At 53.0% G+C, this 27,617-nt stretch overlaps 1 protein-coding gene across 1 annotated transcript; it reads right to left on the reverse strand.

Annotated features, from left to right (window-relative positions):
• LOC133352364 (solute carrier family 2, facilitated glucose transporter member 1-like) lies at positions 1-27,138 on the reverse strand. Its single transcript, XM_061567960.1, has 11 exons — positions 27,128-27,138; positions 21,937-22,213; positions 19,205-19,365; positions 10,808-10,932; positions 8,345-8,460; positions 7,455-7,617; positions 7,117-7,304; positions 5,060-5,164; positions 3,229-3,330; positions 2,298-2,501; positions 1-352 (listed from the first exon to the last, which is right to left on the reverse strand). Exons 1-11 carry the CDS (start codon positions 27,136-27,138, stop codon positions 143-145), a joined length of 1,662 nt encoding a protein of 553 aa, XP_061423944.1. The 3' UTR covers positions 1-142.
• Between the last annotated feature and the right edge of the window lie 479 nt (positions 27,139-27,617).

Here is a 27,617-nt window from a genome sequence, read left to right on the forward strand (position 1 = left end):
AGCAAGTGTGTGACTGAGCGAGTGAGTGAGTGTGTGACTGAGCGAGCGAGTGACTGAGCGAGCGAGTGTGTGACTGAGCGAGTGACTGAGCGAGTGTGTGACTGAGCGAGCGAGTGACTGAGCGAGCGAGCGAGTGAGTCCGCTAGACTTGAGACTCAGACTGCAGGCCGTGGGCCTCCTCCTTGTCGTGGGGCCGCGTGCCGCCGGCGGCGGTGGCGGCGTTGCCCCCGAAGGCGGCGGCGATCTCCTCGAAGCTGCGGCCCTTCGTCTCGGGCACCTTGAAGTACGTGAAGAGGCAGAAGAGGGCGAGCAGCACCACGAAGATCACGAACACGTAGGGGCCCGTGAGGTCCTGCGGGGGCACACCAACAACATCATCATCAGCATCACCAACGTAGTCATCAGCATCACCAACGTAGTCATCAGCACCACGAAGATCACGAACACGTAGGGGCCCGTGAGGTCCTGCGGGGGCACACCAACAACATCATCATCAGCATCAACAACATCGTCATCAGCAGTATCAGCAGTATCACCAACAACATCATCAGCATCACCAACAACATCATCAGCAGTATCACCAACAACGTCATCAGCTTCTTGGTTCTTTCGGTAAAGTCACGTAGAAGGGAAGTAATAAAATAATAAAAATAAAACATAATAAAACAATTCTCACGACGTTTCGGCCACAACGCAAGCAGCCGTCCTCAGGTGAAAACCAGGTCAGTCGAGGCGACAGAGTCTGAGGACGGCTGCTTGCGTTGTGGCCGAAACGTCGTGAGAATTGTTTTATTATGTTTTATTTTTATTATTTTATTACTTCCCTTCTACGTGACTTTACCGAAAGAACCAAGAAGATGAATCCCTGCAGTCACGAAAGCTTTAAATCGAAATTTAACGTCATCAGCATCACCAACGTAGTCGTCGTCATCATCATCATCAGCAGTATCACCAACAACATCATCAGCAGTATCACCAACAACATCATCAGCATCACCAACGTAGTCGTCGTCGTCATCATCATCAGCAGTATCACCAACATCGTCGTCATCATCAGCATCATCATCACCAACATCATCTTCAGGTGTCGCTGCGAGGTGCGAGCGTTGCGCTTCTCAGCGCCGCCAACAACACCACCTACGCGTCAAACGATGATGACGATGATAATGACGATGCTGATGACGACAACGATGACGATGATGACAAGGATAACCATAACGATGATGACAATGATGACGATAGCGATTGCGACGATGACAACAATGACGACGACAATGATGACAACGATAACGATGACGACGATGAAGATGAGGAAAACGATGACCACAGTGACGACGATTACGACAATAATGGCAACGATAACGAATGCGACGATGACGACAACGATGACGACGACAATGGCGACGTCAGTGATGACGATGATGATGACAACGATGACGACAACAACGATGACGACGACGATGACGACGTCGATGATGACGACGATGACAACGATGACGATGGCAATGGCTCCGACGACGACAGCGAGTGAACGAGCGAGCAAAAATCCCCATGGCCGCCCACTTTGATGTAGTGGAAGCTCTTGCTGACGAGGAAGTTGGCCGTCCAATTGACGCAGTCAGCATTGGCGATGATGACGACAATGATGATGACATCAATGACGACAACGATGACGACGATGATGACGACGACGATGACGACAACGATGATGACATCAATGACGACAATGATGACGACAACGATGACGAGAACAATGACGATGATGACAATGGCGACGACGATGACGACGACGATAACTATGATAATGATGATGACAACAATGACGACGACGATAACGACGATGATGACAATGATGACAACGATGGCAAAGGCGATGATGACGACGATGAAGATAATGACAACGATGACGACGATGACGACGATTGTGACAACAATGATGACAACAATAACGATGGCGATGATGACAAAGATGACAATATTGACTCCGACGACGACAGCGAGCAAGTGAACGAGCGAAAATCCCCGCGGCGGCCACCTCGGCCGTCCAGTTGACGCAGCTGGCGATGGCGATGACGACGGTGATGATGACAACCATGATGATGGTGATGATGACGACGACAACGATGACGACGATGAAGACACCGATGACAACAACAATGATGACGATTATGATGACAATGATCACAACGATAACGATGGCGACGATGAACAACGATGACGACGACGATCATGACAATGATGACAACGACGACAACGACGATGATGACGAGCGAGCGAAACTCCCGGCGGCGGCCCACCTCGATGTACTGGAAGCACATGCTGACGAGGAAGTTGGCCGTCCAGTTGACGCAGCCTGCGATGGCGATGGCGGCGGGCCGCGGGCCCTGCGAGAAGAGCTCGGCCACGATGAACCACGGGATGGGGCCCGGCCCGATCTCAAAGAGCGCCACGAAGCCGAAGATCGCCACGATGCTCACGTACGACATCCACACCAGGGTTTTCTGCGCACACAAAGCCGGTGGGGGGTGGTGGGGGGGGGGCGGAGGGGGGTTTAAGGGGTCACGGTTCAAGGGGGTCACGGTTCAAGGGGTTATGGCTCAAGGGGGTCATGGCTCAAGGGGATCATGGTTCAAAGGGGGTCAAGGTTCAAGGGGGTCATGGCTCAAGGGGGTCATGGTTCAAAAGGGGTCAAGGTTCAAGGGGTTATGGCTCAAGGGGGTCACGGTTCAAGGGGTTATGGCTCAAGGTTTGAAGCTTTCGTGACTGCAAGGATTCATATTATTAGGTTTTTCGGTAAAGTCACGTAGGTAAAAAATTAAAATTAATAAAAGTAAAATAAAAATCAAGACGTTTTGGAAGACGGTAGCTGGTGTTGCCTCCAAAACGTCGTGATTTTTATTTTATTTTTATTTTACTTTTATTAATTTAAATTTCTTACCTACGTGACTTTACCGAAAAAACCTAAGAATATGGCTCAAGGGTTTATGGCTCAAGGGGGTCAAGGTTCAAGGGGTCATGGCTCAAAGGGGTCACAGGTCAGGGTGAGAGTTGATGGGTCAGGGTTAGGGTTGCTGGGTCAGGATTGATGGGTCAGAGTTTAGCGATTGCACTAGGATCATAGTTAGGCTTGTGGCCAGGGTTAACATTTAACCCCTGACCCTAACCAGTGACCCTGACCCTGACCATGACCCCGCCGCCATGTGCCCACAGCCACCAGCAGCACGGCACCTGCAGGCTGAGCGCGATGGTCATGACGATGGCGCAGACGCCCATCCCTGCCAGGCCGACGAGGTGCAGCGTGCGGCGCCCGGCACGCTCCACCAGGAACAGCTGCACACCGCGGGGGGGGGGGGGGGGAGAGGGGGCGGGGGAGAGAGGGGGGGGAGAAGGGGGAGGAGATGGGAGCGGGAAGGGGGAGGAGGGGGAGAGGGGGGAGGGAGGGAGGGGGGGGGAGAGGGGGAGGGAGAAGGGGGAGGAGGGGGAGAGGGGGGAGAGGAGATGGGAGGAGGGGGTAGGAGGGAGGGAGGGAGAAGGGGGAGGAGGAGAGGAGAGGGGGGAGGGAGAAGGGGGAGGAGGGGAGAAAAGGGGTAAGATGGAGGGAGAAGGGGGAGGAGGGGGAGGGAGGGAGGAGGGAGAGAGGAGGGGAAGGAGGAAACAGATGAAGAGAACGACAAAGGAGACGTAGGTGGAGCATGAGGAAGAGGTGAAGGAGGTTGAGAGGCAGTATAGGAAGTGAGTCATCTCGGTCATCTCAGTCAGTTGACCCGTGGCACCTGCTGGGTCTGCCCCGTGACCTCCTGCCAGCGGGCGTTCGACACTTCACGTGGCCTCACGGTGCACATGGCCTGGCACAAGCGTCGTGGTGACGTCACCGCCACTCAGTGGCGAATGGCGGTTGTTGTGTGTCTCTCTCTGTGTGTCTCTCTCTTTGTCTCTCTCTTTGTATCTATCTGTGTCTCTCTGTCTGTCTGTCTGTGTCTCTGTCTCTCTCTCTGTGTCTCTCTCTCTGTCTTTCTGTATCTGTGTGTCTGTGTCTCTCTCTCTGTCTGTGTGTCTCTCTCTCTGTCTTTCTGTGTATGTGTGTCTCTCTCTCTGTCTCTCTGTGTCTGTCTCTCTCTCTGTGTCTGTGTGTGTGTGTCTCTGTGTCTCTCTGTGTGTCTGTGTGTCTCTGTGTGTCCGTGTGTCTGTGTGTCTGTGTCTCTGTGTGTCTGTGTGTCTCTGTGTCTGTGTGTTTCTGTGTCTCTCTCTCTGTGTCTGTGTGTCTCTGTGTCTCTGTGTCTGTGTCTCTCTGTGTCTGTGTGCATCTCTCTGTGTCTGTGTCTCTCTGTGTCTGTGTCTCTCTGTCTGTCTCTTTCTCTCTGTGTCTCTCTCAGTGTCTGTGTGTCTCTCTGTGTCTGTGTGTCTCTCTCTGTGTCTGTGTGTCTCTCTCTCTGTCTGTGTGTGTCTCTCTGTGTCTGTGTGTCTCTCACTGTGTCTGTGTCTCTCTGTGTCTCTGTGTCTGTGTGTATCTCTCTGTGTCTGTGTGTCTCTGTGTCTGTGTCTGTGTGTCTGTGTGTCTGTGTGTATCTGTGTCTCTCTGTGTCTGTGTCTCTCTGTGTCTGTGTATCTGTGTCTCTCTGTGTCTGTGTCTCTGTGTCTGTGTGTCTGTGTCTGTGTCTCTGTGTCTGTGTCTCTGTGTCTCTCTCTGTGTCTCTCTGTGTCTGTGTCTCTCTGTCTCTGTGTCTGTGTCTGTGTGTGTGTCTCTGTGTGTCTGTGTCTGTGTGTCTGTGTCTCTGTGTCTGTGTCTGTCTCTGTGTCTCTGTGTCTGTGTGTCTCTGTGTCTGTGTCTCTCTGTGTCTCTCTCTCTGTGTGTCTGTGTCTCTCTCTCTGTGTCTGTGTGTATCTCTCTGTGTCTGTGTGTGTGTCTCTGTGTGTGTGTGTGTCTCTCTGTGTCTGTGTCTCTCTGTCTCTGTGTCTGTGTGTGTGTGTCTGTGTGTGTGTGTCTCTGTGTGTGTGTTTCTGTGTCTCTGTGTGCGTGAGGTCCACAGTGGCCGTGTCGGAGGCGGCCGCGGTGTCTCACCGACACGACGGTGAAGGCGACGTTGACAGCGCCGGCGCCGATGGTGGCGTAGACGGGGTTGGGCACGCCGGCGTTGGTGAAGATGCTCGTGGAGTAGAAGAAGATCTGCGGCGGAGAGAGAGCGACATCGTCATCTTCGTCACCGTCGTCACCGTCGTCATTGCCATTGTCATCATCGTCATTGCCATTGTCATCATCGTCACCATCATCGTCGCCATCATCGTCATTGCCATTGTCATCATCGTCACCATCATCGTCGCCATCATCGTCATTGCCATTGTCATCATCGTCGCCATCATCGTCATTGCCATTGTCATCATCGTCACCATCATCGTCGCCATCATCGTCATTGCCATTGTCATCATCGTCACCATCATCGTCGCCATCATCGTCATTGCCATTGTTATCATCGTCACCATCATCGTCGTCATCATCGTTGTTATCATTGTCATCGTCACCGTCATCATCGTCACCGTCATCATCGTCACCGTCATTGCCATTGTCATCATCGTCACCGTCATCGTCGTCATCATCGTCATTGCCATTGTCATCGTCGTCATCATCGTCATCATCGTTGTTAGCATTGTTAGCATCATCATCATCATCGTCATCATCATCGTCATCATCGTCACCATCATCGTCATCATCATTGTCATCGCCATTGTCGTCATCATCGTCATCATCGTCATTACCGCCACCATCATCATTACTGTCATCATTGTCGTCATCAACATCATCATCGTGATTATCATCGTCTTTGTGATAATCAGCAATGGCAAACGATTTCATTGGCATCATCGTCATCACCATCATTGAATCGTCATCGCCATCGTCTTCTCGTTGACAATCATCATTGTCATCGTCATCTTATCATCATCATTGTTTTATTTGTCATCATCGTCATCCCGCTCATCGTCATCATTGCGACACCGATAACACCGCCACTGCGATCGTCGACGCCGCTGCCACCATTGCCGCTGCGCGGTGTGTAAACATCACCACTGGGGAGACAAAGGCGGCCGGGCGTGGTGCTGGCCACTCACCCCCCTCGTGTGCCGTGCCGGCCTTCACAGGTGCTACCCGCTAACAGCACTTGCCCCAGCAGTCTGTTTAGATGGCTGCTGCTATAAATTTCCACGCGAACACATTCCTGCGGAGGGAGCTGGTAGGAACGTTGGGTTGCTCGGTCAATGGCCAGGGTCAACGGCGGCGTGGTGTATTCCGCAAATATGCTCGACTGTGAGGGTGGGCACAAGCCGGCGTGAGTAGGTTAAACGTTGAGTTTTATAAGGGCACCACGGGGTGACCAGCCCCACCCCCCATCCAGCCCCACCCTCCCCACCCAGCCCCTCCCCACCTTCCCCACCCAGCCCCTCCCTACCCTCCCCTCTCCACCCAGCCCCACCCCTCCCCTTTTTGGATGCACGACGGACGGACGGATACAATAATCCCCTGTGGGCTGGTGTAACCAGGTGGTCCCTACCACTATGAGCCACTTCGTTGAGCTGTCATTTGTGGCCAGGTCCACTTCTGAACAAGAAGCGAATAGCTCAGTGGGCTTTTACTTGGTAAGATAACAAAAATGTAGATTTTTAAAATATTTGTAAAGTGATTAAGTTACCCTTTCCTACACTTTACGCTCCTGTCGCTGTGATGTTCTGTGAAAAAAAAAAGAAAGCTCAGTAGGGCTTAACCGGTAAATAGCTTTAAGTTGAAAATATAGTTTTACGTTTTTCGTTCAGTCATCGTCGTCGTCGTTGTCATTGTCGTCGTCGTCATCGTCGTCGTCGTCGTTGTCGTTGTCGTCATCGTCATCGTCGTCATCGTCGTCGTCGTCGTCGTCGTTGTCGTCGTCATCGTCGTCATCGTCGTCGTCGTCGTTGTCGTTGTCGTCATCGTCGTCGTCATTGTCATCGTCGTCGTCATCGTCCTCATCATCGTCATCGTCGTCATCGTCGTCATCGTCGTCGTCGTCGTCGCCGTCCCTGCTGCGGCCTCCTGCGCGTCTCCGAGCGCGAGGCCGCAGCAGCAAGGTGAGCGCCGCCGCCGCCACTCACGGCGTTGATGCCGGAGAACTGCTGAGACAGGTGCAGCACGACGGACACGACCAGCGGCTGGCGGTAGGCGCGCGAGCGCAGCAGCGACAGCACCGAGACGCTCTCCTCGCGCTGCATCTGCCGCTGCTCCTCGCGCATCTCCTGCATGTCGCGCTCCACGTCGCCCGTGCCGCGGAGACGCACCAGCACTGCGGAGCGAGAGCGAGAGAGACAGAGAGAATAACCGGGGCGGCCGCTGGATTCGAACCGCGAACTTCTGAATTCGAGCCTGCCGCCAAACCGCCGCTCGACGCCGTCAGCATCCCTGAGCCGCCGCCGCCGCCGGCGCCGCGTCTCACCTTGTCGCGCCTCCTTGTCGAGGCCCTCGTTGATGAGGAGGTAGCGAGGGCTCTTGGGGCAGAAGGGCAGCACGGCGAGCTGCGCCACCGAGGGCACCATCGTGAAGCCGAGCAGCAGCGGCCACAGCGACTCGGAGCCCAGCAGCGACTCCATGCCCAGCACCTGCAGCAGCACGCGGCACGCGGCACTACAGGTAAAGGTCCCACCCCACCACCCCTATCCCACCGTGTAGCCCACGCTGGCTGTCGGGGCAAGTGCGCCGAATAAAGGCCGTGGCGCGGGGCAGGCCTTTGAAGGGGGGTGGGGGGGGGAGGAGGTGGGGGCGCTACGGTGGCTAGGATGTTAACTACCTCGCCTGGTGTGCAGGAGGTCGTGGGTTCGATCCTGACCCTGACGCCTGCTGCTGTGTATTTGGAGTTTGCGTGTCTCTCTCTCTCATCATCATCACGGTGGCTAGGAGATGTTAACTACCTCGCCTGGTGTACAGGAGGTCGTGGGTTCAATCCCGACCCTGACGCCTGCTGCTGCTGTATATTTGGAGTTTGCGTGTCTCTCTCTCTCTCTCTCTCCCCGTGGTCGCGTGGATTTTTCTCCGGGTCCTTTTTCCCTCCACATTTGGAATCAACATCACGTGTTGAGAGTAGTTTGCTGCTCTACATTCCCACGCGATGATAAGCCACTAGGTTGAGATATAATTCTGTGATAGGCAGCAGGTCGCTTCTGGAAAAGAGCTGCATAGCTCAGTGGGTCCTGACCTGGTCAAATAAAATTAAAAAAAGTTTCATTTATAGTTTCGGATGGGGAGCAGAGTCAGTGAGGTTTCAGAGTGAGTTGACCAGGTGCAGAGTGAGTGGACGAGGTGCAGAGCGAGCGAGTGGGCGGGCCTTGCCTGAGCGAAGAGGATGCCGATGACGACGGCGAGCTGGTGCAGGGTGCCCAGAGCCCCCCGCAGCTCGGTGGGGGACAGCTCCCCGATGTACATGGGGACCAGGCCCGTGGAGAGACCTGCACCACCATCACCACCCGCCACCACCATCACCACCACCACCGCCACCACCACCGCCACCACCACCACCACGGCCACTACCATCAATATCTCCATCACCACCACCACCACCACCACCACCACCACCACGGCCACCACCATCAATATCTCCATCACCACCACTACCGCCACCACTACAGCCACCACCACCACCAATGTCAACACCACCACCACCACCACGGCCACCACCATCAATATCTCCATCACCACCACCACCACCACCGCCACCACCACCACGGCCACCACCATCAATATCTCCATCATCACCACAGCCACCACCACTACAGCCACCACCACCACCAATGTCAACACCACCACCATCAATATCTGTATCACCATCACCACCACCACCTCCACTACAGCCACAACCATCAATATCTCCATCACCACAACCACAACCACCACCACTACAGCCACCACCACCACCTTTGTCAACACCACCACCATCAATATCTGTATCACCATCACCACCACCACTGCCACCAAAGCCAACACCATCAATATCTCCATCATCACCACCACAGCCACCACCACTACAGCCACCACCACCACCACTGTCAACACCACCACCATCAAAATCTGTATCACCATCACCACAGCTACCAATGTCAAGTCCACCACCACCAACATCATCATGACAGCCACCACTACCACAGCCACCGCCAATGTCACCACCACCATCAACATCTCCATCACATCATGGGACCTCCCTTGCCAGTATCAAAATATAACAATTGGTTTTACCCTTTCTGGCAACAAGACAGGTAAAGTCACGTAGGTAAAAAATAAATAGTAATAAAAGTAAAATTAAACAAAATAAAAATCACGACGTTTTGGAGGCAACACAAGCTTCCGTCTTCAGGTGGAACCGTCACAGCACGCTTGCTGTAATCAAATAAATTAATTTTGATTTTTTACCTACGTGACTTTACCGAGAAAACCTAAGAATATGAATACTTGCAGTCACGAAAGCTTCAAATCTAGAACAAAACAGGTGTTAAGATGTTAAAACACCAAACCGAAACCATTTCCAAGGAACCATGCCTCCATGCTCACCACAAGTACATGTGGTTAATGCAGATGTAGTGGGTTCACTGAGAGACACACACTAACTCAGGAGGCAACACGTTTATACTATGGGCCACAACGGGATAACGACATAAACCGGGTCAGGCCAGTCGGCACACTGCCTGACCCACAATGCCGAGCACGAATACCGAGGATCGAAGGCCAGAGGTCGCAACCGGGTACCCGATACCCGTACCCTACCCGATACCCGGCTACCCGTACCCGGCCGGGTACGGGTACCCGTTTGCGACCCTGGTGCAGCCGGGTACGGGTACGGGTAGGCCGTGAGTCACTGGTGAGTAACTGTTTGTCACTCATTTCCCACAATTCAAGTTCCTAGAATCAACCCACCCGCGCCTGCAACATGGCTTCATCCCAGAGGTCGCAATCAGGTAACCAATACCCGTACCCTACCCGTACCCGGCCGGGTACGGGTAGGGTACGGGTACGGCCGAGTACGGGTAGGGAATCAAAACCCGTTTGCGACTTCTCTCGAAGGCCCAGTGGAAGATGTAGGACGCAGGACTCCATTCCAGCAGATAGCCCTGACCCAGCCTCGGGACCTCCCTTTTATGCCCCCCAGCGTGGCCTGGCTCCGCCCTCGGCCACGCCCTCTTCTGGAACCTACCAGAAGGTTCTGGGCCATACCCCACGTGTCCCTTCTGTCACCTTTCATAGCTTTATTTTGGTGATTTCGAAAAGTGTATTGGTTTAGCCATGTTTGTTTGTTGTAGTACAGAGTTAGACTGATGGCCTTAATCTAAGTTGTCTTGTGGTTGTTGTTGTTTTTGTTTGACTTGCATTCCACTGGGATTTTTGCACACAGCGTTGGTTCTGCAATATTTTGCTGTCTTTTCTTGGATTTTCTGTTTGCACTTAGTCACATATTCTCTCTGCCAGCCACCAGCACTACGCCCCCTAGGGACCCGTTCCATGACATTACATGCCCTGCTGGCAGAGAGGGCTACTACACTCACAGTGCCCCTCTCTATCAGTAACTGGCGCTAGGCGCTGTAGTGACCCATTCTATGTCACTACACAGACATGATCTCCATCACCATAGCCACCAATGTCACGTCCACCACCACCAACATCATCATGACAATCACCACCACCACCAACCTTAACTGCACCCTCACCACCCTCACCACCCTCACCACCCTCACCACCCTCACCACCCTCACCACCCTCACCACCCTCACCACCCTCACCACCACTCACCACCCTCACCACCCTCACCGCAGTAGAGGCCCACGATGAGTCGGCCTGCGACGAGCGTCTCGTAGGAGGAGGCCGCCTTGGAAATGGCCATGAGGGTCCCGCCCAGCAGCGCCAGCGCGTTGTTGGCCATGAGGCAGTTACGCCTGCAACAACACCACCACAACAATTACCACAACAACAACAATTACCACCACAACAATTACCACCACCACCACAATTACCACCACCACCACAACAATTACCACCACAACCACAACAATTACCACCACAACAACAATTACCACAACAACAACAATTACCACCACAACAATTACCACCACCACCACAACAATTACCACCACAACAACAATTACCACAACAACAACAATTACCACCACCACAATTACCACCACCACCACAACAATTACCACCACAACAACAATTACCACAACAACAATTACCACCACAACAATTACCACCACAACAATTACCACCACCACCACCACAATTACCACCACAACAATTACCACAACAACAACAATTACTACCACCACAACAATTACCACCACCACCACAATTACCACCACCACAACAATTACCACCACAACAACAATTACCACCACAACAATTACCACAACAACAATTACCACAACAACAACAATTACTACCACCACAACAATTACCACCACAACAACAATTACCACAACAACAATTACCACCACAACAACAATTACCACCACCACAACAATTACCACCACAATAATTACCACCACAACAACAATTACCACAACAACAACAATTACCACCACAACAACAATTACCACCACAACAATTACCACCACAACAACAATTACCACCACAACAACAATTACCACCACAACAACAATTACCACCACAACAACAATTACCTCCACCATAACAACAACAATTACCACCACAACAACAATTCCCACCACCGTAACATCCATAATTATCACCGGCACAAAAATAATTACCAGCGGGCGTTTCGACACTTCACGTGGCCTTAACGTGAACATAGCCTGGCACTAGCGCCGTGGTGACGTCACCGCCACTTTGTGACGAATGGCGGCTGCTGTTTTTGTTGGCGAGGTGGTGAGTGGGCGAGGTGGTGAGTGGGCGAGGTGGTGAGGTGCGGAGGAGTGAGGTGGTGAGTGGGCGAGGTGGTGAGGTGCGGAGGAGTGAGGTGGTGAGTGGGCGAGGTGGTGAGTGGGCGAGGTGGTGAGTGGGCGAGGTGGTGAGTGGGCGAGGTGGTGAGTGGGCGAGGTGGTGAGGTGCGGAGGAGTGAGGTGGTGAGTGGGCGAGGTGGTGAGTGGGCGAGGTGGTGAGTGGGCGAGGTGGTGAGTGGGCGAGGTGGTGAGTGGGCGAGGTGGTGAGGTGCGGAGGAGTGAGGTGGTAGTTGGTGAGTTGGTGAGGTACTGGGCGAGTCAAGAAGGACGCCCCCACCTCACTACCCCCCCCCCCTCCAGGCACGCAGGGGTCACAGAGGTCACAGGGGTCAAGGGATGGCTCCCTATTGGTCAACCGTGTTATGTACACTGATTAATTGGCGATTGTTGCTCACTCAGAGAAGGGGTCTGAGGCGCTGCTGCTGAACCTGGAGCGTGCCACTTAATAGGCGGAGACTTACAATCAGCCCCAACCAAAATTAAACTCCTGCCTGGGTGTTTTGTGTCATCAAACACTCCACCTCGCGCAACTTCCCATTGGCGATGGAGCAGTAGTTGTGGGGAGAGTGGAGAGGTTTCCGTACTTGGCCAGTGTGCTTATGACCAGCTCCGGATCGACAGCAGAAGTCTCACTCCGAATTAGTTGAGCGGCATTATATTTTCATTGGCTGTGTGGAAGCTACCTGGTCTGTCGCTCCACACGAAGCTTCGGGTCTTCTCGGCCACAGTTATACCCTCCCTGCTCTATGCTTGCGAAACGTGGATCCCCCTAATTGAATATCTGCCCCGGTTAGAAACATTCGGGCTGGCCTGCCTACCATCCATCCTGGGTTTAACCAGACTGGATTTTGTGAGGAACTAATAAATCCTTGGAAGGCCTGGACACAGTCCAATCAGTGAACGCCTCCGGCAGGCAACGCTGCGTTGGCTGGGTCAGGTAGCCTGCATGCCGAGCCAACGCATACCCAAACAGCTTTTGTTTGGCCAGATAGAGGGAGATAAATGGGCGCGGCATGGGCTAGAGAAGAGATGGAGTGATGTGGTACAGGAGGACGTGGAGCTGAGTGGAGTTGCCGATGACTGGTACCAGCGGTGTCAAGATCGATCTCTATGGAGGAGGCTCGTGAAGGACGCTGCTGGGCAGTTGGAGGCAGTCGCCCTCCAGTAACAACGGAGGGCGGAGGAGCGATGGCTCACAACAACTTAGCAAGTCGGCACAGTAGGGAGCACAGGTGGTGCATACGCCAGTCGGTTAACCTATGGCACCTGGGGTCTGTCCCGTGACCTCCTGCCAGCAGCGAACCTTCAAAACTTCCGTGACGGCCTCAAAGTGCATCTAGCCTGGCACAGGTGGCGTGGTGACGTCGCCGCCACTTGGTGGCGAATGGTGGCTGCTGCTGCTGTTGTAGTTGTACAGGGGTCATAGAGGTCAACACATTCCACGGGGCGGTAGGGGTCACCGGTAAGGGTCACCGGTAGGGGTCACCGCTCGTGGGTCTCAGGACAATACAAATAAGCAGCAGAAGCCTCCTTCCCGTGTCTGTCACTCTACAGGAAAACAAATACAAGCATATGTGCTGTATATCTTTTTACACATCTCATCAGCCGCACAGCCTTATGGGAGGTGCAGCATCTCAGCGGGATTGGTTCAGTCTGAGGAAAGAAAATCCTTGACCGGTTTCGACGCAACCGGGTCTCATCGGCAGAGCCGGGCTTCACTGCAATCACAGGTGGTGAACTGGCAGAAGAAGGGCTGCTAGATCAACGCAACATTGTATAATGCACAACGCAAAAGTCGTATAATGCACAACGCAAAAGTCGTATAATGCACAACTCAAAAGTCGTATAATGCACAGCTTCAGGTGAGCCTGACTCTGCTTATGAGACACTGAGCGCTGACGATTATCTGAACCCGTCCTGGGCCTTCTCCTAGGTCAACTCAGCCTCAAATGAGTACCTGGTGCGGTGTGTAAAGACATTCCTACTGGGGAGACAAAGGCGGCCGGGCGTGGTGCTGGCCACCCATCCCCTCGTGTGCCGTGCCGGCCTTCACAGGTGCTACTCGCTAACAGCACTTGCCCCTACAGTCTGTTTAGATCACTTAGATTTGTTGGCTGCTATAAATGTACACGTGATAAGCCACTACGTGGAGCTATCATTTGTGACCAGGTCGCTTCTGAAAAATAAGCTATCTCGCTCCGCGGGCTTGACCTGGTAAGAAAACAAATATATTTTCGTGATTTCCCTACCTCGCCTATCCTTGTCCTGTCGTGTGTTCGTGTTGTTTGTTGTTGTGACTTTCTCGCTGGTGCCCCAGACTGGACACGTGTGCAAAAAGAGCTTTATAGCTCTTCGGATTCATCCCAAATGAAGATTGTGATTCCCGTGAAGGCGATTAGGGGGCTGGGCGAGGCGCTTTGTGTTTTTGGGTCTCGGGAATGAGCCACCTCAAGGTGGCACTGGGGAATGTGGTGGGACAGGGGCAGTGGGAGTGGCTGGGGTGGTGGTGAGGGTGGAGTCACGTGGGGGTGGGGGTGGGTGGGGTGGTGGTGAGGGTGGGATCACGTGAGAGGGGGGCATCTAGACAGGGGGTTAATTTCAGCCGGTTGGGTGAGCCACAGGAGAAAAATGTCAGTGCCGTATCCGGCACACCAGCTGAGTCACCTGCTGTAGGTGTGACTGAGTCACCTGCTGTAGGTGTGACTGAGTCACCTGCTGTAGGTGTGGCTGAGTCACTTGCTGTAGGTGTGACTGAGTCACCTGCTGTAGGTGTAGCTGAGTCACCTGCTGTAGGTGTATCTGAGTCACCTGCTGTAGGTGTAGCTGAGTCACCTGCTGTAGGTCTAGCTGAGTCACCTGCTGTAGGTGTATCTGAGTCACCTGCTGTAGGTGTATCTGAGTCACCTGCTGTAGGTGTAGCTGAGTCACCTGCTGTAGGTGTATCTGAGTCACCTGCTGTAGGTGTAGCTGAGTCACCTGCTGTAGGTCTAGCTGAGTCACCTGCTGTAGGTGTAGCTGAGTCACCTGCTGTAGGTGTATCTGAGTCACCTGCTGTATGTGTAGCTGAGTCACCTGCTGTAGGTGTAGCTGAGTCACCTGCTGTAGGTGTATCTGAGTCACCTGCTGTAGGTGTAGCTGAGTCACCTGCTGTAGGTGTATCTGAGTCACCTGCTGTAGGTGTAGCTGAGTCACCTGCTGTAGGTGTATCTGAGTCACCTGCTGTAGGTGTAGCTGTGTCACCTGCTGTAGGTGTATCTGAGTCACCTGCTGTAGGTGTAGCTGTGTCACCTGCTGTAGGTGTATCTGAGTCACCTGCTGTAGGTGTAGCTGAGTCACCTGCTGTAGGTGTATCTGAGTCACCTGCTGTAGGTGTAGCTGAGTCACCTGCTGTAGGTGTAGCTGAGTCACCTGCTGTAGGTGTAGCTGAGTCACCTGCTGTAGGTGTAGCTGAGTCACCTGCTGTAGGTGTAGCTGAGGTCACCTGCTGTAGGTGTAGCTGAGTCACCTGCTGTAGGTGTAGCTGAGTCACCTGCTGTAGGTGTAGCTGAGTCACCTGCTGTAGGTGTAGCTGAGTCACCTGCTGTAGGTGTAGCTGAGTCACCTGCTGTAGGTGTATCTGAGTCACCTGCTGTAGGTGTAGCTGAGTCACCTGCTGTAGGTGTAGCTGAGTCACCTGCTGTAGGTGTATCTGAGTCACCTGCTGTAGGTGTATCTGAGTCACCTGCTGTAGGTGTGGCTGAGTCACCTGCTGTAGGTGTAGCTGTGTCACCTGCTGTAGGTGTATCTGAGTCACCTGCTGTAGGTGTATCTGAGTCACCTGCTGTAGGTGTATCTGAGTCACCTGCTGTAGGTGTAGCTGTGTCACCTGCTGTAGGTGTATCTGAGTCACCTGCTGTAGGTGTAGCTGAGTCACCTGCTGTAGGTGTATCTGAGTCACCTGCTGTAGGTGTATCTGAGTCACCTGCTGTAGGTGTAGCTGTGTCACCTGCTGTAGGTGTAGCTGAGTCACCTGCTGTAGGTGTAGCTGAGTCACCTGCTGTAGGTGTAGCTGAGTCACCTGTTGTAGGTGTAGCTGAGTCACCTGCTGTAGGTGTAGCTGAGTCACCTGCTGTAGGTGTAGCTGAGTCACCTGCTGTAGGTGTATCTGAGTCACCTGCTGTAGGTGTATCTGAGTCACCTGCTGTAGGTGTATCTGAGTCACCTGCTGTAGGTGTGGCTGAGTCACCTGCTGTAGGTGTAGCTGTGTCACCTGCTGTAGGTGTATCTGAGTCACCTGCTGTAGGTGTAGCTGAGTCACCTGCTGTAGGTGTAGCTGAGTCACCTGCTGTAGGTGTATCTGAGTCACCTGCTGTAGGTGTATCTGAGTCACCTGCTGTAGGTGTGGCTGAGTCACCTGCTGTAGGTGTATCTGAGTCACCTGCTGTAGGTGTATCTGTGTCACCTGCTGTAGGTGTATCTGAGTCACCTGCTGTAGGTGTAGCTGAGTCACCTGCTGTAGGTGTAGCTGTGTCACCTGCTGTAGGTGTATCTGAGTCACCTGCTGTAGGTGTGGCTGAGTCACCTGCTGTAGGTGTAGCTGTGTCACCTGCTGTAGGTGTATCTGAGTCACCTGCTGTAGGTGTAGTTGAGTCACCTGCTGTAGGTGTAGCTGTGTCACCTGCTGTAGGTGTGGCTGAGTCACCTGCTGTAGGTGTAGCTGAGTCACCTGCTGTAGGTGTAGCTGAGTCACCTGCTGTAGGTGTAGCTGTGTCACCTGCTGTAGGTGTAGCTGTGTCACCTGCTGTAGGTGTAGCTGTGTCACCTGCTGTAGGTGTATCTGAGTCACCTGCTGTAGGTGTAGCTGTGTCACCTGCTGTAGGTGTATCTGAGTCACCTGCTGTAGGTGTAGCTGAGTCACCTGCTGTAGGTGTGGCTGAGTCACCTGCTGTAGGTGTAGCTGTGTCACCTGCTGTAGGTGTAGCTGAGTCACCTGCTGTAGGTGTGGCTGAGTCACCTGCTGTAGGTGTAGCTGAGTCACCTGCTGTAGGTGTAGCTGAGTCACCTGCTGTAGGTGTAGCTGTGTCACCTGCTGTAGGTGTAGCTGAGTCACCTGCTGTAGGTGTGGCTGAGTCACCTGCTGTAGGTGTAGCTGAGTCACCTGCTGTAGGTGTAGCTGAGTCACCTGCTGTAGGTGTAGCTGAGTCACCTGCTGTAGGTGTAGCTGAGTCACCTGCTGTAGGTGTATCTGAGTCACTTGCTGTAGGTGTAGCTGAGTCACCTGCTGTAGGTGTAGCTGAGTCACTTGCTGTAGGTGTAGCTGAGTCACTTGCTGTAGGTGTAGCTGTGTCACCTGCTGTAGGTGTATCTGAGTCACCTGCTGTAGGTGTAGCTGAGTCACCTGCTGTAGGTGTGGCTGAGTCACCTGCTGTAGGTGTGGCTGAGTCACCTGCTGTAGGTGTGGCTGAGTCACCTGCTGTAGGTGTGGCTGAGTCACCTGCTGTAGGTGTGGCTGAGTCACCTGCTGTAGGTGTGGCTGAGTCACCTGCTGTAGGTGTATCTGAGTCACCTGCTGTAGGTGTAGCTGAGTCACCTGCTGTAGGTGTAGCTGAGTCACCTGCTGTAGGTGTGGCTGAGTCACCTGCTGTAGGTGTAGCTGAGTCACCTGCTGTAGGTGTAGCTGAGTCACCTGCTGTAGGTGTGGCTGAGTCACCTGCTGTAGGTGTGGCTGAGTCACCTGCTGTAGGTGTAGCTGAGTCACCTGCTGTAGGTGTAGCTGAGTCACCTGCTGTAGGTGTAGCTGAGTCACCTGCTGTAGGTGTAGCTGAGTCACCTGCTGTAGGTCTAGCTGAGTCACCTGCTGTAGGTGTAGCTGAGTCACCTGCTGTAGGTGTAGCTGAGTCACTTGCTGTAGGTGTAGCTGAGTCACCTGCTGTAGGTGTAGCTGAGTCACCTGCTGTAGGTGTAGCTGTGTCACCTGCTGTAGGTGTAGCTGAGTCACCTGCTGTAGGTGTAGCTGAGTCACCTGCTGTAGGTGTGGCTGAGTCACCTGCTGTAGGTGTAGCTGAGTCACCTGCTGTAGGTGTGGCTGAGTCACCTGCTGTAGGTGTAGCTGAGTCACCTGCTGTAGGTGTAGCTGAGTCACCTGCTGTAGGTGTAGCTGTGTCACCTGCTGTAGGTGTAGCTGAGTCACCTGCTGTAGGTGTAGCTGAGTCACCTGCTGTAGGTCTAGATGAGTCACCTGCTGTAGGTGTAGCTGAGTCACCTGCTGTAGGTGTAGCTGAGTCAACTGCTGTAGGTGTAGCTGAGTCACTTGCTGTATGTGTGGCTGAGTCACCTGCTGTAGGTGTGGCTGTGTCACCTGCTGTAGGTGTAGCTGAGTCACCTGCTGTATGTGTAGCTGAGTCACCTGCTGTAAGTGTGGCTGAGTCACCTGCTGTAGGTGTAGCTGAGTCACCTGCTGTAGGTGTGGCTGAGTCACCTGCTGTAGGTGTAGCTGAGTCACCTGCTGTAGGTGTATCTGAGTCACCTGCTGTAGGTGTGGCTGAGTCACCTGCTGTAAGTGTGGCTGAGTCACCTGCTGTAGGTGTAGCTGAGTCACCTGCTGTAGGTGTAGCTGAGTCACCTGCTGTAGGTGTGGCTGAGTCACCTGCTGTAGGTGTATCTGAGTCACCTGCTGTAGGTGTGGCTGAGTCACCTGCTGTAGGTGTAGCTGAGTCACCTGCTGTAGGTGTGGCTGAGTCACCTGCTGTAGGTGTAGCTGAGTCACCTGCTGTAGGTGTAGCTGAGTCAACTGCTGTAGGTGTAGCTGAGTCACTTGCTGTATGTGTGGCTGAGTCACCTGCTGTAGGTGTGGCTGAGTCACCTGCTGTAGGTGTAGCTGAGTCACCTGCTGTAGGTGTAGCTGAGTCACCTGCTGTAGGTGTAGCTGTGTCACCTGCTGTAGGTCTAGCTGAGTCACTTGCTGTGGGTGTAGCTGAGTCACCTGCTGTATGTGTAGCTGAGTCACCTGCTGTAGGTGTGGCTGAGTCACCTGCTGTATGTGTAGCTGAGTCACCTGCTGTAAGTGTGGCTGAGTCACCTGCTGTAGGTGTAGCTGAGTTACCTGCTGTAGGTGTGGCTGAGTCACCTGCTGTAGGTGTAGCTGAGTCACCTGCTGTAGGTGTGGCTGAGTCACCTGCTGTAGGTGTGGCTGAGTCACCTGCTGTAGGTGTAGCTGTGTCACCTGCTGTAGGTGTGGCTGAGTCACCTGCTGTAGGTGTGGCTGTGTCACCTGCTGTATTTGGAGGTGAGCGCCCCCACCATGAGGGCGCTCACCATGCCGCCCACGGCGAAGATGGCGACGGAGAGAGCCCAGACGGCAGTGAGCGACGAGTGCGGCATGGCCACGCCGTGGCGACCCATCCACGTGGCATTGTAGAAACTGCGGATTATCTGCGACACGCGCAGTGACGCACACAGTGACGCGCGCAGTGACGCGCGCAGTGACGTAGTGACGTAGTGACGCACACAGTGACGCACACAGTGACGCACACAGTGACGCACACAGTGACGCACACAGTGACGTGCACAGTGACGTAGTGACGTAGTGACGCACACAGTGACGCACACAGTGACGCACACAGTGACGCGCGCAGTGACGTAGTGACGTAGTGACGCACACAGTGACGCACGCAGTGACGCACACAGTGACGCACACAGTGACGCACACAGTGACGTGCACAGTGACGTAGTGACGTAGTGACGCACACAGTGACGCACACAGTGACGCACACAGTGACGTGCACAGTGACGTAGTGACGTAGTGACGCACACAGTGACGCACGCAGTGACGCACACAGTGACGCACACAGTGACGCACACAGTGACGTGCACAGTGACGTAGTGACGTAGTGTCGCACACAGTGACGCACACAGTGACGCGCGCAGTGACGTAGTGACGTAGTGACGCACACAGTGACGCACACAGTGACGCACACAGTGACGCACACAGTGACGTGCACAGTGACGTAGTGACGTAGTGACGCACACAGTGACGCGCACAGTGACGCGCGCAGTGACGTAGTGACGTAGTGACGCACACAGTGACGCACACAGTGACGCACACAGTGACGCGCACAGTGACGTAGTGACGTAGTGACGCACACAGTGACGCACACAGTGACGCACACAGTGACGCACACAGTGACGCGCACAGTGACGTAGTGACGTAGTGACGCGCACAGTGACGCACACAGTGACGTGCACAGTGACGTAGTGACGTAGTGACGCACACAGTGACGCACACAGTGACGCACACAGTGACGTAGTGACGTAGTGACGCACACAGTGACGCACACAGTGACGCACACAGTGACGCACACAGTGACGCACACAGTGACGCGCGCAGTGACGTAGTGACGTAGTGACGCACACAGTGACGCACACAGTGACGCACACAGTGACGCACACAGTGACGCGCACAGTGACGTAGTGACGTAGTGACGCGCACAGTGACGCACACAGTGACGTGCACAGTGACGTAGTGACGTAGTGACGCACACAGTGACGCACACAGTGACGTAGTGACGTAGTGACGCACACAGTGACGCACACAGTGACGTGCACAGTGACGTAGTGACGTAGTGACGCACACAGTGACGCGCACAGTGACGTAGTGACGTAGTGACGCGCACAGTGACGCACACAGTGACGCGCACAGTGACGTAGTGACGTAGTGACGCACACAGTGACGCACACAGTGACGCGCACAGTGACGTAGTGACGTAGTGACGCACACAGTGACGCACACAGTGACGTGCACAGTGACGTAGTGACGTAGTGACGCGCACAGTGACGCACACAGTGACGCGCACAGTGACGTAGTGACGTAGTGACGCACACAGTGACGCACACAGTGACGCGCACAGTGACGTAGTGACGTAGTGACGCACACAGTGACGCACACAGTGACGTGCACAGTGACGTAGTGACGTAGTGACGCGCACAGTGACGCACACAGTGACGCGCACAGTGACGTAGTGACGTAGTGACGCACACAGTGACGCACACAGTGACGCGCACAGTGACGCACACAGTGACGCACACAGTGACGCGCACAGTGACGCACACAGTGACGCGCACAGTGACGTAGTGACGTAGTGACGCACACAGTGACGCACACAGTGACGCACACAGTGACGCACACAGTGACGCACACAGTGACGCGCACAGTGACGCACACAGTGACGCGCACAGTGACGTAGTGACGTAGTGACGCACACAGTGACGCGCACAGTGACGCACACAGTGACGCGCACAGTGACGTAGTGACGTAGTGACGCACACAGTGACGCGCACAGTGACGTAGTGACGTAGTGACGCACACAGTGACGCGCACAGTGACGTAGTGACGTAGTGACGCCCACAATGACACAAATATCAACGATCCCCGTGTAGACATAACAGACTGTCGGGGGCAAGTGATGATGGTGAGGTGAATGATGACGATGGTGATGATGATGATGGTGACGATGATGACGATGGTGATGGTGATGATGGTGAGGTTGCTGATGACGATGGTGATGATGGTGATGATGACGATGATGACGATGGTGATGGTGATGATGGTGAGGTTGATGATGACGATGATGACGCTGATGATGATGACGATGGTGAGGTTGATGATGACGATCATGATGACGATGGTGATGACGTTGATGATGATGACGGTGATGACGTTGATGATGATGATGGTGATGATGCTGATGATGATGACGTTGATGATGATGACGTTGATGATGGTGATGACAATGATGACGTTGATGATGATGACGATTGTTAGGTGGATGATGACCATGATGACGTTGATGACGTTAATGATGATGATGACGATGGTGATGACGTTGATGATAATGATGGTGAGGTTGATCGTGACGATGATGATGATGACGTTGATGATAATAATGATGCTGCCGACGATGATGATGATATTGATGTTGACGATGATGACGATGTCCTGCTCACCTGCTCGGGAGCGTTCGTCACGCCGATGTTGTAGCCGAACTCGAAGGAGCTGAGCACCGCGGCACACACGGAGACCAGGAGCGGCGCCGTCAGCTGCTGCTCGCCATCAACAACAACAACAACATCAACAACATCATCAACAACACCATCAACAACATTATCAACATCATGAACAATATTATGAACATCTACACCAACATCAACAACAACAGCATCATCAACAACATGAACAACAACAGCATCAACAACATCATCGACAACAACATCATCGACAACATCATCAACAACATCGTCAACATCAACAACATTATCAACAACAACAGGATCATCAACAATATCAACAACATCGACAGCATCATCAACATCATCAACAACATCATCGACAACATCAACATCTTCGACAGCAACATCATCATCATCAGCAGCAACATCATCATCATAACAACATCATCATCTCGATTTAAAGCTTTCGTGACTGCAGGGATTCATCTTCTTGGTTCTTACGTCAAAGTCACGTAGAATGGAAATAATAAAATAATACAAATAAAACATAATAAATTCTCACGACGTTTCGGCCACAACGCAAGCAGCCGTCCTCAGGTGAAGACCAGGTCTGTCGGGGAGACAGCGTCAGACGGCTGCTCGCGTTGTGGCCGAAACGTCGTGAGAATTTATTATGTTTAATTTTTATTATTTTATTATTTCCATTCTACGTGACTTTACCGAAAGAACCAAGAAAAAACATCATCATCATCAACAATATAACCGACAACATCGACAACAACATCGACAACAACATCATCATAACAACATCATTATAACATTCTAGATTTGAAGCTTTCGTGACTGCAAGGATTTATATTCTTAGGTTTTTTCGTAAAGTCACGTAGGTAAAAAATTAAAATTAATAAAAGTTAAATAAAACAAAAATAAAAATCACGACGTTTCGGAGGAAACACAAGCTTCCGTCTTCAGGTGGAACCGTCACAGCCACGACAGCTGTATCAAGTAAATGAGAGAGAGCTCTTGTAATCTCTCATTTACTTGATACAGCTATCGTGCTGTGACGGTTCCACCTGAAGACAGAGGCTTGTGTTGCCTCCGAAACGTCGTGATTTTTATTTAATTTTTATTTAACTTTTATTAATTTTAATGTTTTACCTACGTGACTTTACCGAAAAAACCTAAGAATATCATTATAACAACATCATCACCACCACCAGCGGCGCTCGGCAGACCTGCACTACGCACCGGGAGCCCGTCACGAGGTCACGAGGTCACCAGGTCACCAGGTCGCAGCTCTTCAGAGAGACAACATCGCAAAGACGAAGTCGACGTCCAGGGCACGGCTCGATCAATCGATACAAAGGTTGGCGGCCCAGCGCCCTAACCGCTCCACCACCGCTCCCCGGTTTCGAGAGAGACGAAAGACAAAGATCCCCCGTGTAGCCTGTAACAGACTGTTGGGGCAAGTGCTGCTAGCGAGTAGCACAACCCATGAAGGTCAGAACGGCACACGAGGGGGTGAGTGGCCAGCACCACGCCCGGCCGCCTTTGTCTCCCCAGGTGCCACCACCGGTTATCTGAACCGGTCCTGAGCCTCTCCTAGATCGACTCAACCTCAAATGAGAACACTGGTGCGGTGTGTAAACATCGCCACTGGGGAGACAAAGGCGGCCGGGCGTGGTGTTGGCCACCCACCCCCTCGTGTGCCATGCTGTCTCGCTAACAGCACTTGGCCCAACATTCTTGTAAGGCTACACGGAGGGAGGGGGGGGGGTCTTTGTCTTTGTGTATCTGTTTCGAGAAAAAAAAAAGTCCACCGCCCCCCCAACCCAAATGAATATAATATAATAAAATATAACTTCTGTAGCTGAATAATATTTTCTGTGAAAACGAGAGAATCATTCTGCAAGCGTCGCACCTTCGTGGAGATTGGGCACTGGGCCCCCTTCACCATCCGCAGTTTCGGATGAAAGGCTGAGTCCCAGGAGCAGATGGGATTCGTGATTTTTTAGATGTTGTTATTATCGTCATCGTTGTTGTTCTTATTCTCACCGTCATTCCGCGTTCCTCGGCGTAGGCTAAGCCCTCGCAGTGTCTCGAGGCTTTTGTTTCCAGGAGGGTCCTGCCAGGTTTGTGTTTTCATCGCTGCCGTGCGATCACTCGCGGCTGCGGTGGCTTGGAGATGTTGACTACCTCGCCTGGTGTGCAGGAGGTCGTGGGTTACATCCCGACCCTGACGCCTGCTGCTGTATATTTGGAGTTTGCGTCTCTCTCTCTCATCATCATCACGGTGGCTAGGAGATGTTAACTACCTCGCCTGGTGTACAGGAGGTCGTGGGTGCGATCCCGACCCTGACGCCTGCTGCTGTATATTTGGAGTTTGCTGTCTCCCTCCCTCTCCCCGTGGTCGCGTGGATTTTTCTCCGGGTCCTCGGGTTTTTTCGCTTCACATTTCGAATCAACATCACCACCCATTTAGAGTCTTCGGCTGATATAAATGTCCACGTGGTGACGACAAGCCACTTCGTTGAGCTACAGTTTGTGATGGCCAAGTCGCTTCTGGGAAAGAGCTACTTAGCTCCGTGGGCCTTACCCGGTCCTATAAAAGTATAGTTCAGTTCGGAGTGATTTGCAGGTACATTTTTGTCCAGCATTGGCATGCGGTTTTGGTCGATATGCGGTTACACTGCGCATGGGTTCAGCTAACAGACTGTTGGGGCAAATGCTGTGAGCGTGTAGCACCTACGAAGGCCGACACAGCCTTCATAGGTTCGTAGCGCAGCATGATAAGCACTACACTACCGCTACACTACACTCACTCACGCACACACTCACTCACTACACACTCACTCACGCACACAATCACGCAACAATAACAACAACAACCGCCATTCGCCACTACGTGGCTTGTGCCAGGCTATGTGCACGTTGAGGCGACGTGAAGTTTTGAAAGCCCGCTGGCACGAGGTCATGGGGCAGACCCAGGTAAGACGGATCGACTGAGATGAGTGGCTGATGCACCACCTGTTCCCCCTACTGTGCCAACTTAACGAGCCTCCTCCACAGAGGCCGATCTTGACACCGCTGGTACCAGTCATCGACAAGTCCACTCAGCTCCACATCCTCCTGTACCACATCACTCTTCTCTAGCCCGTGCTCCGCCCGTTTAGCCCCCTCGATCCGGCCGAACAAAAGCTGTTTAGGCATGCGGTGGCTGGGCATGCGGGCTACATGAACCAGCCAACGCAGCCTTGCCTGCCAGAGGAGCTCATCGATGGGACTTTGTCCAGATCTTTCAAGGATATGTGAGCTCCTCACACAATGCAGCCTGGTTAAACCCAGGATGGATCGCAGGCAGGCCAGCCGAAATGTTTATAACTGGCGAAGTTGTTCCATTAGGGGGGTCCACGTTTTACAAGCATATAGAAGGGAGGGAATGACTGTGGCCGAGAAGACCTGAAGCTTTGTGCGGAGCGACAGACCCGGGAGCTTCCACACAGCGTTACGCAACCAATGAAAAGATATTGCCGCTCGACTGATTCAGAGTGAGACCTCTGCTGTCAATCTGGAACCGGTCGTGAGCACACTGCCCAGGTACGGGAAACTCTCCACTCTCTCCACAACTGCCCTATCACCAATTGGGAGTTGTGGGGGTGGAGTGTCCGATGGTACAAAATACCCAGGCAGGTGCTTAGTTTTGGTGGGGCTCCAGGTTCAGCAGCAGCGGCTCCAACTTCTCCTCTGAGTGAACCGCAATTACCAGATCATCGGCATACGTAACATAGTTGAGCAATCGGGAGCCATCCCTTGACTGCACCTGGGCATCGATCAGCATCCCATTGTATCTGTACCAGATGGAAATTCATCTGGTACGGCTTTTGAAGGCTTCACGAACTACGTGGTCAAAATAGATGTTAAATTATGTGGCAGCCAGAGAACATTCCTGTTGCACCCCAAAGTGAACAGGGAATGGCTCCGAATTCCGGCCCCGTAGTTTTGCCTGGGCCCGCTCACCATCATGAAGGTCCTTAATGATCATGAGCAGCGTGTCAGGGACTCCGAAAGCACGAAGAACAACCCAGAGCCTAGGCCTACTGATGGTATCATAGGCCTTGACCAGGTCAATAAAGCAGAGATGTAGGTCTTGTTGGAATTCCCTACACCTCTGCTGTAGCAGACGGCCAGAAAATATGGCATCTGTGCAGGACCGCCCTTTCCTTAAACCATGATGGCAATAGGTGTGGTGCTGCAGGTTCCTTTTTTGATGGAATTAAAGAGTGATTTGTGATTGTATTGAGGCAGACTCCATCTCTTCAGCAATCCGCGACCAACAACCTCCCAGCGAATGCTGCAGTAAGCCTCTTCATTCTCTGACGTGGGATGCTATAGATGATGAGAGTGGGCCTGTCGCTTTTTCTCAGCCAGCCTGAACACCTCCTCTGTCAGCCAGGGTCTCTGAGGAGGTCTGGACCATGTACCTGAAGCTGCCATTGCAGATGCATGAGCCACAGCTCTAAACCTCGCCCATTTCCCCTCGACATCAGGAGGAGTGGGGGACGATGCCAAACCCAGCTGCAAGCGATGATGAAATTCTCGTTTGCAACTTTCATCAGCTAGCTGAGACCATGTCACTATGGGTTTCAATGGGGTCCTGGGTGTACACCCACTAAGGGAGTGGAAGAATGGCAGTCACATCTTACAGATGACAAGTCGATGGTCAGTAGACAGATCAGCTCCATGGTAGGCCCTAGTGTCAAGGACATGGGCTCGCATCTGCTGTTCCGTCAATATGTAGTCCAGCAGATGTTCTTGCGTGGATGCGCTGGTGCCGGAACAGCGTGTTGGTAATTACAAGCCCATGGGCTGCACAATGATCTAGCAGCCTCCTACTGTTGTTATTGAGCTGATTTTGCCCATGTCTTCCAATCACTCCAGACCAGGTGCTAGCATCATGACCAACTCGGGCATTAAAGTCACCCAACAGGATGACTCTATTGCGAGGGGCCACTTTAGCCAGCACCTTTGACAGGAGGTCATAGAAGGCATCTGACTCATCGGCCTTGCCTGCATCCCTCCACGAATGTTCGTCCTCGGTGGGGGCATAAGTAACCACGACCACCACTCCTCGCCTCTGGTTTATGGGAAGGTGAGCCCAAAGTAGCATGGGGCTTATGGCTTCCCACACCTCACCGCCATGCTCCCATACCCCCTTCATTTTTTTGTTCAGAAGAAGAGCCACTCTTTGTTGTTTGGCTCCTGCCCTGAGTAGAGGACTGTCCACCCCTCATGGTGGCAGGAGCCAGAGCCGGTCCACCGGACCTCCTGAATACCACAGAGATCCAGGCGGTACCGGTCCAGCTCCCGACAGAGGAGTGGCAGCCTCTTCTCCGCAATGAGCGTTCAAACATTCCACATGACCATCCGAAGTGGTTTTTTGTTGTTTCTGGAGGAGCCTCAAGGGTAAGGATTCAGTCTCCTGGCTCCACAAATGGGGTTTGGCCAGGAGACGTCATAGACGCCTGTCCCCCCGGGGCCTCCAGCACAAGCTTATACGTTTTTTACATCGTAATTTAGTGGTAGTTAATCACACGCTCACACACTCACTCACACACACACTCACTCACACACTCACACACATACTCACACCACTCACTGACACACTCACTCACACACTC

Source organism: Lethenteron reissneri, chromosome 40 (assembly GCF_015708825.2).
Source record: "Lethenteron reissneri isolate LAM-NWPU_2019-01 chromosome 40, ASM1570882v1, whole genome shotgun sequence".
NCBI classification, from domain to species: domain Eukaryota; kingdom Metazoa; phylum Chordata; class Hyperoartia; order Petromyzontiformes; family Petromyzontidae; genus Lethenteron; species Lethenteron reissneri.